Source organism: Cyprinodon variegatus, unplaced genomic scaffold (assembly GCF_000732505.1).
Source record: "Cyprinodon variegatus isolate N-32 unplaced genomic scaffold, C_variegatus-1.0 Scaffold584, whole genome shotgun sequence".
Classification (NCBI taxonomy): Eukaryota; Metazoa; Chordata; class Actinopteri; order Cyprinodontiformes; family Cyprinodontidae; genus Cyprinodon; species Cyprinodon variegatus.
The window spans coordinates 642,794-655,250 of NW_015151037.1; the positions used below are offsets into that span (position 1 = coordinate 642,794).

The 12,457-nt window shown below is 40.6% G+C and overlaps 1 protein-coding gene across 1 annotated transcript in view; it reads right to left on the minus strand.

Annotated features, from left to right (window-relative positions):
* The window catches only part of sorl1 (sortilin-related receptor, L(DLR class) A repeats containing), a gene marked incomplete at its 5' end in the record, with an annotated part of 73,949 nt that overhangs the window by 3,893 nt on the left and 57,599 nt on the right, over positions 1-12,457 (minus strand). The window contains 7 exons of the mRNA XM_015392290.1: positions 3,112-3,324; positions 3,517-3,706; positions 4,871-4,977; positions 7,664-7,838; positions 7,945-8,109; positions 9,955-10,074; positions 11,981-12,174. Of these exons, the coding sequence (XP_015247776.1) occupies positions 3,112-3,324; positions 3,517-3,706; positions 4,871-4,977; positions 7,664-7,838; positions 7,945-8,109; positions 9,955-10,074; positions 11,981-12,174 (1,164 nt within the window). The remainder of the gene's footprint in view (positions 1-3,111; positions 3,325-3,516; positions 3,707-4,870; positions 4,978-7,663; positions 7,839-7,944; positions 8,110-9,954; positions 10,075-11,980; positions 12,175-12,457) is intronic.

Genomic DNA, 12,457 nt, shown 5'->3' on the forward strand with positions numbered 1-12,457 from the left:
GACTCCACTGCCTTAATTCCCATCGTTCTGAGCTTGAATGACTTCTTGCACAAAATACACTGAGCCTGTTTGTTCCCTGGTTCCCTGGTTTTCCAGACAAAAAGTTAATGGTGCATCTCCCAAATGTCCCGGCCGCAACAACGCTTTATTGGTTCCGCTATCGGGACGGAACTAATGATGGTGAGCCGTTTTTTTTATGAAAAAAAAAAAAATTTTTCAATTTTAATGTTTTATTTAGATTACAAAAATAAATCGTAATAAAAATAATCCTATGTATGATGTTTTTAATACCAATTAAGGCCTTAGTTTTATTTTGAAGAATTCAATGCCTTTTAAGACTTTTTAAGGACCCGCAGGAACCCTGTTTTAATCTGATTAGGACCGGGGTCAGCAACCCAAACTGCTCAAAGAGCCATATTGGACCAAAAAAAGAAAACAAATTATCTGTCTGGAGCCGCAAAAATGTAAAAGTTTTATATCAGCCTCATATAGCAACACGGGCTCTAAGTGTTTTATCCCACTATAAAAAAGACATTCACGATTAAATGTTTATCCGGAAGCAAATGTCACATAGCAGCCTGAGGTGACGGAGGAACAGTGAACGCTCCCATCGCGCACCGCTTCACCGAGCGCCGCTTCACCACCTTCACTGCGCGGTTTAAGTTTTCTTGCAATGATGAAATTATAGAAACACAATAAAGGAATCTTTCTATGGTGGACGTGTTTCTGTTGGGAGGAGTTTATTGAGTCATGAGGAACCAAGCAGGAAGTGACATCATCAGAGCAGAGCTCTCTAACCCCGAAATCCCACATCCTCCGTCACCATCGTTCCTTGGTCTGATTAATATTTTTAGGATTTGGGAAATAAAATGGAAGATAGTTCCCATCCCAACTAGCAGCAGTAGTTTGGAGATTTAATCTACTTCTTAAATCTATCTTTGCTCTCCTCTAATTTATCCTGCAATCGCACTTTTTCTCTCCCTCCCAGCTTGCTGGTGGGCTGCAGATTTAGCCTTCCCTGGAAATGCCTTTCCAAATTTTTTTTTTTTTTTTGACACCCTCTCATTACAAAGCAAAAATGCAGGCAATGAGTCGGCCTATTTGAATCCTCTTTTCTCATCAGCAATCTTCCTTTTTTTCCCTTTGGGATTCATATTCTGAGACACGCCTGCAGCCTTGTTAGCCTGGCACCGCGCCGTGTCACACTGGTTCCAAGTTATGATCACTGATCTCTATGTTTTTGATCCACTTTTTGAAATTTATTTATAATACAAATGTTTAAAGCATTGGAAAAGATTAATTTTTGTTTGCAACCTGCACAGCATATTAAAACAAAAAAAAATTGTTCATAAATTTTAGAAAAAGTTCCAGGGAGCCACTAGGGGGAGCTAAAGAGCCGCAGGTTGCCGACCCCTGGATTAGGACAGTTCCTCTCTCTGGATAAACAGTTATAATCTTCATTTTGTTCGTGGCAAATATTTGGAAATGGAACGAGAGCGGCGTCCTGCAGCTAAGAACGAAGTGTAATATTTTGATAAGGCTGGAGCCATGGATGTCTAATCATCTGCTAACATCTATGATGTAATGATGGTGCAGACTGGAGATGTATAAAATGCCTTTTTAACTGTTAATCGGAGCCACTTCCTGTGAGGTGAGCAGCTGCCTTCTGTAACTCGGAGCTATTTCTCTGATCTGAGTAAGATTATAATTTCTATCAGAATCTGTTGTCGTTTCTCCTGGTTATTTAATACATATAAGTTATGAAGTATTATTTAAAGAGTTTTACCCGAGTCATCTCTTTTCAGGGAAAAGAACCGGAAAGATAGAGCATCAAGAAGCACAAACAGAGCCTTTAACAAACACCTAAATCATCATAAAATGTTGAATATTTTCACACTATTTGCTAAATTTATGAGCTGCAACCAGCTGCATCACTCTGAGCTGCAATGGTGTCTCCTCATCCCCTCCAGAGGAGGAACAAAGGGTCAGGCATACAGTAGCATCCATTCAAAATGGACCAGTCAAACGTTACACTTCCTTCCAACTCCCAGCAGAATCCCCTCCAACTTCCAGCCTCTTGCATCATTTTTCACACTGGCTCCATCTTTTCACTGAATTACAGCGTCTGACCAGGAGATGGCGCTTCTCTTTAGATCTTAATGTCCACAAATCATGACAGAAACAATAGTTTAGCACAAAGACTGATGTTTAAAAAGGAATTGAAGGGGAGCAGCCAAGGACCCAACAAGGAAAGTTGGGTAATTTTGAATGGCTGCTACCTTATAACTAAACAAGAATCTATTTGTTATGAATAAAAAAACAACCAATAAAATATCTCCAATGTACAGAACGTAGAGCTATCATTAATAGATAGGGTACGTTTCTCCAACACACTGTCATATAGAAGCAAATTGTTACCATATTTCTAATTAAAAGGCATTTTCAGAAATGCTTTTTCATTTTAAGGATGTGGCTGCATTACTTGACTCATAAATGAAATTAGTAATCAATCCTCCTATTTGCATTTTCTTCTTTAAGACTGCACATTTTAAGCCATAATCAAAGAGAAAACACGGCGGACATTGCTTTTTCGTTCTCATGGTCTGCCTGCAAAGTACTGTACTGCAAAAGCATTTCTGAAAATGCTTTTTTAATTTAAATATGGTAACGATTTGCTTCCATACTGTCAGACTATTTGTTACTTGGTATCAATGATGCTAGCTGTGATTTAGCTCTGTGTTTTTAGTGTAATCCAGCGTTCAGTGCTAGCAGCGCTTTTAAACAGGCGGTTCTGGTTCTGGTTGCTCTAAGAGGAATGTTAGAACTCGGCTACATGAAGGTCATGACCCCATAATGACCCATAGAGGCATCGTGCTAAAACTACTGAGGTGTCAAGCTAATCATCAAATGATTTTTTAAGTCTTTTGCAGAATATTTTAAGTCTATATTAAAACAGACTCCGCTCAGTTTGTCCTCGTGTCCAGAATCGTAAGATTTATTGAACCTCAACAGCTGAGCTTCTAGTATTTGCTTATTTTAATAACCAAGGTGTGATCTAGAGGGAAAATATGATTACATCAACAGCTAACAGAAAACCCCTCCAAACCTTACCTAATTCATCCCCAGAGGAGAAGATGGCGGAGCCCAGGCGAGAGTTATAGTGGGAGTTGGCGAAGGCGGTGAAGTTGTTCTGCAAGCGGCGGTGTCGGACGTAGAGCGCCACCAAGCCGCCGCCTACCACCACCAACAGCAGGAAGAGGACGGGAACCACCACTGACGCCATATCCCTGGAGCGGCTCTCAGCGCGGGACGCATCGCTGCTGCCTGAGCGGGTGGACAGAGAAGAGGAACAGGAGGAAGTTTGTCTCCTAAAGACGGAATGGCGTGGGTTAACCTGCCTGGGTTAACCTGCGGGGGTTAACCTGCGGGGGTTAACCTGCGGGGGTTAACCTGCGGGGGTTAACCTGTGGGGGTTAACCTGTGGGGGTTAACCTGCGTGGGTTAACCAGGACCTACCTGTCTGAGGGTTATAAAGCAGGAGAGCGGGCTCCCCACACAGCTGGCCCCCCAGCAGGCAGCTGGCCTGCACTGAGAAGGTGTAGTTGTGTCCCGCCAGCAGGCTGTTGATGCGGAAGTAGGTCTCTGTGGTGTTTCCCAGGTACGACGTCTGGTTGGTCTCGCTGTCAGACATCCGCACTTCATATCCCTGCGAACAGCCGGGATGGAGGGAAAGGAACAGCGGAGAAAGGAAACACTCAGACCATCTACTTCTACAGACTCCAGTGTTCCACATCAGGGTTCCACAGAACATTTCCTGAAACGTTCTGTGGAAACGAGCATCTTCTTTAGATCAGCAGAGGCTCTGGTGATTCAACTCTACAACGACTGAATTAAATCTAAATAGGGTTGTCAAAAGTATCGATACTGAAATGTTGTATCCGGATACAATACTCGTTTTTAAAAGTATCGATACAGTGCCACCACTAGTGGCACCTAAGCAGTCATTCATCTAAAGTGCAGAATAGAGGAAAATGCACTTTCAGAACACTGTGTGATTGAATAATTCTACGCACTTTTCAGTTTCAGACTTTTTTCTGTAACAGGTGCAGCTGCTGAGAATTATTTTTGTTTCTTAACTGGTTTGGCTAGTGTCATTGCTATGTGTGCAAAGCATAGCCAAGGAAGGAACACTTCATTTTAATTTTTTACGTTTTTTACCAAGCTTGCTTAATATTGTGCACAGCATATAACCTTAAAATATTGTTGTTATTGTTTATTGTATTTATTTATTAATGAAAATATTTCTGTAGAATTTTGGAGTCTTTGTTTTTATTCTTGTGGTATCGAAAATGGTATCAAGTATCGAATATTTTCCTTAGTATCGGTATCGAGTTGAAAAGTTTAGTATTGTGACAACCCTAAATCTTAATATGTCATTTTTTTCATAAAATAAGGGATTTTTTTCTTGAATTGAAGAGGTAAGTGAGACACTTTGCCGATGGAACAAGACAATTTACATTTAAAATGAGAAAAAATATTAGAATTTTCTTCTTAAAGTGCATATTATCGTATTTTAAGAGTAAAAATACTCATTCCATTGGTAATTGACCTACTCAAATTAAGGGTAAATACACTTGATTCAAGATTTTTTTTTTATTATTTGTAGATTGTTTTTGCAGTGTATATAATAATATTTAAATCTAAAGAAGACATTTTTTCTTTAAATAAGGGCATATTTTCTTGAATTGAGGAGGGAATTGAAAACAAGAGAATTTACATTTAAAATAAGAAAAAACTATTGCAGTATTTCAAAAGCATGTAATTTAATTATCTTATTTTAAGAGTAAAAACTAAAGTTGTTGGTTCTCACCCTGCTCTCGTTGAAGCCCTTCTCCCGGACGGCCAGGCTCTTCCAGAACAGGAAGACGTGGTCGTTTTCTGTCAGAATCTTCAAGGCTTCAGGAGCAGAAAGAGGAACTGAAAACGAGAGGAAAGTATTTTAGGGCTGCAGTGAAGGATTTTATTGAATGAATCAGATTATAATCAGACAGGAAAATGTGCAGAATTAGAACCAGTTGAAGTAAAAAGCCTCTGATGAGCTCTGGATGGACACATTAATGGCATAAGATATAACATTTAAATGTAGATTAAAAAAGGAATTAAATGTAGATGCGTTTTTACAGATTTACAGTTTAATATCTGCTCCGAGCGACTGGCATCACCTGCACTGCAAAAAACGTAAATCTAAGTAAGTCATTTTTTTCTTAAAATAAAAGCATTTAGTCTTGAATTGAAGGAGGTTAGTGAGAAATGTTGGCAATGGAACAAAACAATTTAAATTTAAAATAAGAAAAAAAACTATTGCATTGTCTTATTTCAAGTAGGGGTGGGAGAATATATCGAATAAACTTCATGTATCTCGAGTTTCCCCAGCGAACGATAGTTACAATTTGCATGAAATCTTGAAATCAGGGATGCCTGCTTTACCCACAGCTGATGTTTGTTTATAAAAAATGGCCAAAACACAGTCACATGGTGTTTTGTCCTTTAAAATCAGGCTTTAAAATCTCTAAAACATGTTTCAAAATGAGTTTTTCACAAATAAATATGGTTTCATAGTTGTGTAAACTAATAAAATGAGATTTAAAATTCCACCTGAAATGTGTGACTCTGCGGGAGTAATGTAACAGCAGGTATTACATTTTTTAGCCCCGCCCCCTAATGGGGGGCGGGGCCCATTTGCTTGAGTTATAGTCCAGATGTGGATCTATAAAGTCTGAGGGTTCATCCAGAGTTTCAAATGGTTCGTGGTGTTTTGCAGAGTTTATTTTAGGAAACATTTTGGCGAGGCTAAATATTTTTTATTTTTTTCTTAGTCGTCTGCATCCATTTCACTGAGTTTTATTTTTCCCGCACACTTTGAACGCATCATAAACCCCTCCTCTAAACTAGATTATTTTCTAGCAAACTACAGCAACCGGCAAACTAAAGATGGTGACAGCAAGTGTTTCAGCTGAGCGATAAACGGCAGCGGTTTGGATTTCCCGCCGAGGACGTCGAACAAAAGGCGCTAATTTGTAAGACGTGCTGCAGAACCATTGCTGCAAAAGGAAGCAGTACAGATTTATTGCAGCACCTAAAAAGTCATCGGCTGCAGAATGAAGAATGTTATAAACTCTGCATGTCAGCGTCTCTCTGCTCACCAATTAAAACATTCAATCAATCAGGTGTGAAGCCGATGGCGTTGGCCTCGAGTTTGAAAAATCGATCCCATATGAGAGAAACAGGAAGAGATGGAGGGAAATCACAGACGATATTAATGATTTTATTTAAATATTTTTTTAGATGCTCTAATATCTGTGATGTGATGGTCAGAGGTTTTGCAGGTGTTTTCTTAACTTGGCAATGTTCTCAAATTCATAACTTTTTGTGTTTCTCTAAACTTCCCAGCCGGTAAAGGTCAATGCTAATAGATGCTCTGATAATGCTCTAATTTCTGGACAGTATTTCCACTTTTATTTTGAAATGTTATTTTTTTATTATGCACAAAAGAGCCTTTTTTATTTTGGTTCATTTAGTATTGTGTGTTTTTGCTTTGTTTCCTGTTTGGTTGCTGGGATCTTGTTAACGGTTTAACCTCTTAAAATCCACCTCATTTTGGGTAAATCCTCGCCTATTCTGCAAACCCAAATGGAAAAGCAAATAACTTTAACATGTGCAATACATTATTTGAAAGCTAACACCCTCTAGTTTCTTAATATATAAATTACAATTGGCTGAATTGGTGACTAGAACAGACCAACCTGCATCAGTTCAAACCTGAATCAAAGTTGTTTTTTATTCTCGGAAATGAAAGGTTAGAAATGATGGGTCTTAAAACCCAACGGCGACCCGGTGGGTTTTAAGAGGTTCATTCTGACACCCAAAGACAACATGTGGCAGAGAAGCTTTGATCTGGTTAAAGGTAAATAAAATTAAATTAAATTTGAAACCAAAAGTTTGAATGTTTTTATCAGTGCAATGTTATGCTCTCTATTGATTTTGAAGGTATATTGTGATCACAAATATATCATGGTATTAGATTTTCTTCATATCTCCAAATATGAATCAACTAAATTAGTTGATTCATATTTTAATCATGGATTAAAATGATGTTACGGTTAAATTGGACGATCCATTAACTATATCTGAGTCTATTCTGATCTCAGCCCACATCTTGTTCAGCGTCAATCGATTTCCTTCCAGCTTTTCTCCCCACATCGATCTGCAGGGATGTTTAAAACATTATTTTTCCTCCATTCTGACAGGAAACAACATCTGTTCTTATGTTTACATTTTTAGCCTTAAATCAGCTTCTGGTTTATTTTAATCTAAACTTTGTTCACTTTTCTGGGCTTTTCAGTTTGTTTCCTTACTCCTAGTGTGTGTGTGTGTGTGTACTTGTCTAGCCCTCAGAGTGAGGACCATTTTTCCAATTTCCTCACAAGCTATTCTGTTAATTGTTAGGTTTAGGACTAAGGTGTGAATTAGGTTAGGATGAGGTATGAATTGGTAATGGTTAGGTTTCGGGTTCGAGCATAGAAAGGGTTGAAAATGACTGAAAAGCACATGGTCCTCACTACATATAGCAGAGCAGTGTGGTGTGTGTGTGTGTGTTGCAGACCTGTGTTCAGGTTGAAGCTGGCCTCCTTGGTCATGTTGCGCAGGCGGACGGAGACGCTGTACCTCCCCCCGGGCTCCAGCCCTTTCAGCAGGTACTCCACCGTGTTGTTCCTGGAGGTCAGCTTATAGTCCCGCTCCGCCTTACGGATCACGTCCTTCACGTGGATCACATACGTCTGGGAGAACGGAAGGAACACAGACCGTGACGTCACAGCAGGCAGGTCGTTAACATTAAACCTGGGACGGCGATCCTCCCACAGAAGGAGCTGAGCGTCTGCGTACCAGAGGAGCGTCCGGCGTGTCGTAGGGCGGCTGCCACTTCAGCGTGGCCTGCGTCTTGTCCACGCGCACGCGGTGCAGGTTGCGGGGCGGGAGCCGCTCGTCGGGAATCATTTTGACCACGGCGTATTCAGAGGGAGGACCCAGGAAAGGAGAGACGACCCGAGCCTTGGGGAAGACGGCAGAGGTCAGCGATTTAGGATTAAAACATTCTGCTGGTTGCTGGGATCTGAGAAAGAACCGGATCTGTCTGGTCCTCATCTGGACTGGGAGACTGACGGTATCCCATAATCCCCTGCTCTGTCTCCACCATCTGTAGAACTATGGCTTCTAATAAATCATAACTAAGACAGAATATTTCCATTTACATTAAATCTTCATTAGAACAAAGATTTTATATTAAATATTTGTGAGTAAGATCTAATTATTAATGTATACCTAAACTGATTTTAATCTAAGTTTAAACTAAAATCCTTTATCATTTTTTCTTTAATGATTTTTTGGAAACACAGGAAGGAGCAATCAGCTAAGTGAGCTTAGTGCTTGGAAAAAATCTTTCATTCCTTTAGAGACAGCATGAAAAGTCAGCTGAGTACAAAACATAGAGAGGAAAACAAGAAGAAAAGGGACAAGAAGAGAGGGACACAACCTAGAACAGATAATGGATGTCTATTCTATTAACATTTCTCTATCTGGAGAATGGGGCTGTTTATGTGTTGTCTTCTCCGTTCAGAGGCCCCCTGCCTGTCTTAGCTGAGGGCCCCACATTTCCTAAATAAGCCCCCATGTCTAGTAGCTCCCATTGATTTTTCTTGTTTTTTTTTTATTATTATTATTCTTTATTTCGAACATGCAAGAGAAAAAAAAAAAAAAAAAACAATAAAACAATGTTTAAAAACATTGGAGAGAAAAACAACAAACAAGGTACCCTTCTTTCCTGAGTTAATTTACCTCTATTACATGTGCGAAAAGGAGCAGGAAGAAGTAAAACTTATGTACTCCTACCCCATTAAATCTTGTATTTCTTCAATTTACAATATTTATAATTATGCTGCTATATATATCCATATAAATACATACCTACCTACACATATACACATATACCTTCAAACATATATATAAACTTTCTACAATGCTTCTCTATACCTTTTGAAAATAATTTCTTTGTACATTTTTTTTAAAAGGAATATGTTTGGGAATTGCTTTAGTTTCTCATTTAGTTTGTTCCACAATTTAACTCTGCAAATTTAAAAAAACATAATATTTTTCTTGTTGTTCTACATCTATTAGTCTTAAAATTTTCCGCTTCCCCTTAAATCGTACCCTCCCTCCCTTTTGTATATTCCCCGGCAATAGGCTATGTCTTACTTTGAACATGAATACTGCAATTTGGTATTCTATTAAATCATGGTATTTTAGCAATTTAAGATTTTAGAAATAATGTGTTTGTATGATCCCGAAGTCTGGGATCCTGAAGTTGGAAAGCGGGGAGAATGGCGCTAGGCTTACCGCACCGTGACGTCACTGCTGGAAGATGGCAGGAGGGAGGGGCTACTATATTTGGGCAAAAATGGCCGCTCCCAGACTCAGTGATCGCAACAAAAATGATTGTTTTTATTTTTCACTGATTAACACTAAATTCATTAAATCACTGCGAACGTGTTAGTTATTATCCATTGGTTATTCCTTGCTGACCGGACTTCTCCTTTAATAACCTGCTTTGCTAGTGTGGGTGGAGCTATCAGAGGATTCTACCGTTACGTCCTCCTAGTAAATATATTCTTGGTCATTTTTGATGGATTTATGCCGACAGCTCTGCAGGAGCAGAGATCCCCGTTTATATGCAGGAACCGTCTCCATGGCAGCTCCCTGCTCATCCTCCGATTGGCCGCCATGCCATGTCGACATTTTTCTCAAGGCTCAGATGATTTGGACGCATTTGATGAACATCCGGGCCGATGCTGAAAAGGCGTTCAGCTGGAACGCAGCATTAGAGTTTGCAGACGGACTCACCAGGAAGAGAAACTGCTCATCGCTGTCCACCGTCACCGTGAGGCTGGGGGACGTGCTTCGGACCTGATGGGGACTGCGATACAGATCCAGGAAGGAGGTGGCATAAAAAACACCGTACACCTGCACACATGGTGGGAAAAAAACAGTTTTACTCAGAAAGACCTTCAGCTTTATTCAGCTGCTTCCACTGATGCCGTCTAATAAACACACATTTAAAAATTGTTCTTCTAAGATAAATATTTCTCATAGTGATGTTTTAAAAAGGCAGAGATGAGATTAATGTAGCTCTGATCTCGAATTAAGCCTGAATTAAATGTTTTCAGCCTAATCAGATGATGAAGGGCAAACTCTTCCTCATCCTCTCAGACTGAAACAGGTCAGATTATCCGTCTCCAATGGATAAAAGGTCTTCTTCATGATGGTGGTGGCAGTTTATGGGTCTCTACTGATAATTAAAGGTACAGACGCTCCTCTGCAGCCACCAAGCAGGACCTATTGTTACCATGGAGACGCCAGGATCTGCTGAAGTGGCCCTTAATGGCGGGGAACAGAGGGGGGCCGAGCACACAGCCCTGGGGTGGGAGTTATGGACTGACCTCTGCTCCATTAGTTACAAAGAACAGGTTTTGTTAAAAATAAAATTTGAAAATCTTCTGCACTTTTTAAAGAAACATTTTCTGAGATTTTATTTTTCACTGTAGTCGCTGCTACGACAGACAGAGGTTAGCAAAGCTGTGCTAACCACAGCGATGGCCGGTATGGCTACCAGATCTGATCGGGTCCTGCTTCATGCTAGTGGCGTTACGCTACATGACTGGCTGAATGTTGCCACATGATGTAAAACATGGTGGTTGCCCAGACGACAATAATAACGTCACGCAGCGTCAGTGTGGCGAGTCGGGAGCTTCTGTAGCGTTAGTGTGTCTAATGACCGATAAGGTTTTACGTGATTGAAAACAAAACTGAAAAAATCTGTTTCTGGTGAACAAAGTAACTGTTAGACCAGGATTTGAAGAGCTGGGTAGCGCTGTGGCTAGCTGTGCTCAGTAGCTAACAGGTTAGCCTCTTTTAGCATGGTCAGTTAGCCATATTAGGCTACACTACTTTTGAATTCATGTCAACAAAAAACGTTCATTTTCTCCAAGTAGAATAACTGTTTTATTTGTCTAAAATCTGTATGAAAGTTATTTTTAAGATGTTCCATTTTGTCCTCTCCTTCCCTCAGTTCTTAAACAGAATAAAAATAAGCTGAGACTTTTTTTGTCACCTTTTTAATGTCGTAGGGAAACGGCTGTTCCAACCGTTGCATTTCCGAATTCTCCCGAGTGGTACACGACTTTACACTAGTGAATAAAGTGAATGTGATTGGTCGATTATCGAGGGGGCGGTATTGTTTTGGTGGAAGGTTTGCAAACAAGTTTGATTATGGCTGGGTTGTCGAAAGCGGCTTGCTAAACAGTTTGGAAATTAGTGCTAGTAGGTTCCCAATGGGAAATTCCATTGGGACCAAGTAGCACTAAATTGGTGACTTAGAAACGACGCTGTCAAGGAACGCTATGGACAGCGGAAACATGCAAGAGGAGGAGAGTTTAGTGTCGGAGGTCGTGGATGAGTCTCCTCCGTCATCCATTTTTTATTTAGAGGAGGAAAGCGGGGACGAAGATGTTGTGGAAGAGGACGCCAGGGCGGCAGAAGCTTGGTTTGGTGTAGAAGGCTTCCAGCCGTACATGTTTGAGCCCTTGCCTCGCAACGCTGCCAGTTCTGTTAGCTCTACACCTGCCGAAGACACAGACGTCCATCCCCGTGAACACTGGGACGCAACTCAATGGGAAAGGAAAGGATTCTGATTTCTGATTTCAACCGTAAAACATGAAATTATAAATTTTAAAGAAAATATAGAAATAAAATCTGAGGAAGTTGCTTAGATGCTTTTATCATTAATAATCTTTTTGATTATTTATTCTGGTCTGTAATTCGGCTCCATACGTCCGTCCCTCATCATTGATCACTGCGTCGCCGCCTTTACCAAGGAAGCGGCGCTGCTGCCGCTGTTGATGCTACACTCCACCGCCGTCTGGTTGAGAGCCTTGGCTTTGAGGAAGGGGCGCTCCGGCTGGGTGCCTGCAGTCTGGTAGTGGGACAGCGCGGTGGGGCTGTCTCCTACGCTGGTGTGAGCCCACACAGACACCTCGTACACCGTCCCCGCTGTCAGGTTTGTGGCTGCGGACGACAGAAACACTCAGACTTCACAAACATTTATTAACTTCCCTGGTGAGGATGTGTGCCACTCTCCCTTTAAATTCCCAAAAAGTAAAGAACAATCCTCTGGACTTTGTTTCCAAGTTTGAAGACGTTTCTCTTCCATCCAGGAAGATTTTTCAATTCAAAATGTAAATAGCGTTTAGTTCCAGGTTTTATCCAGCAGTCCAACAAAGCCTGGTTTTAGTTTAGAAAACATGCAAATAGAAACGGATGAACGGGTCCCCCCCTTTGGAATGGGGGT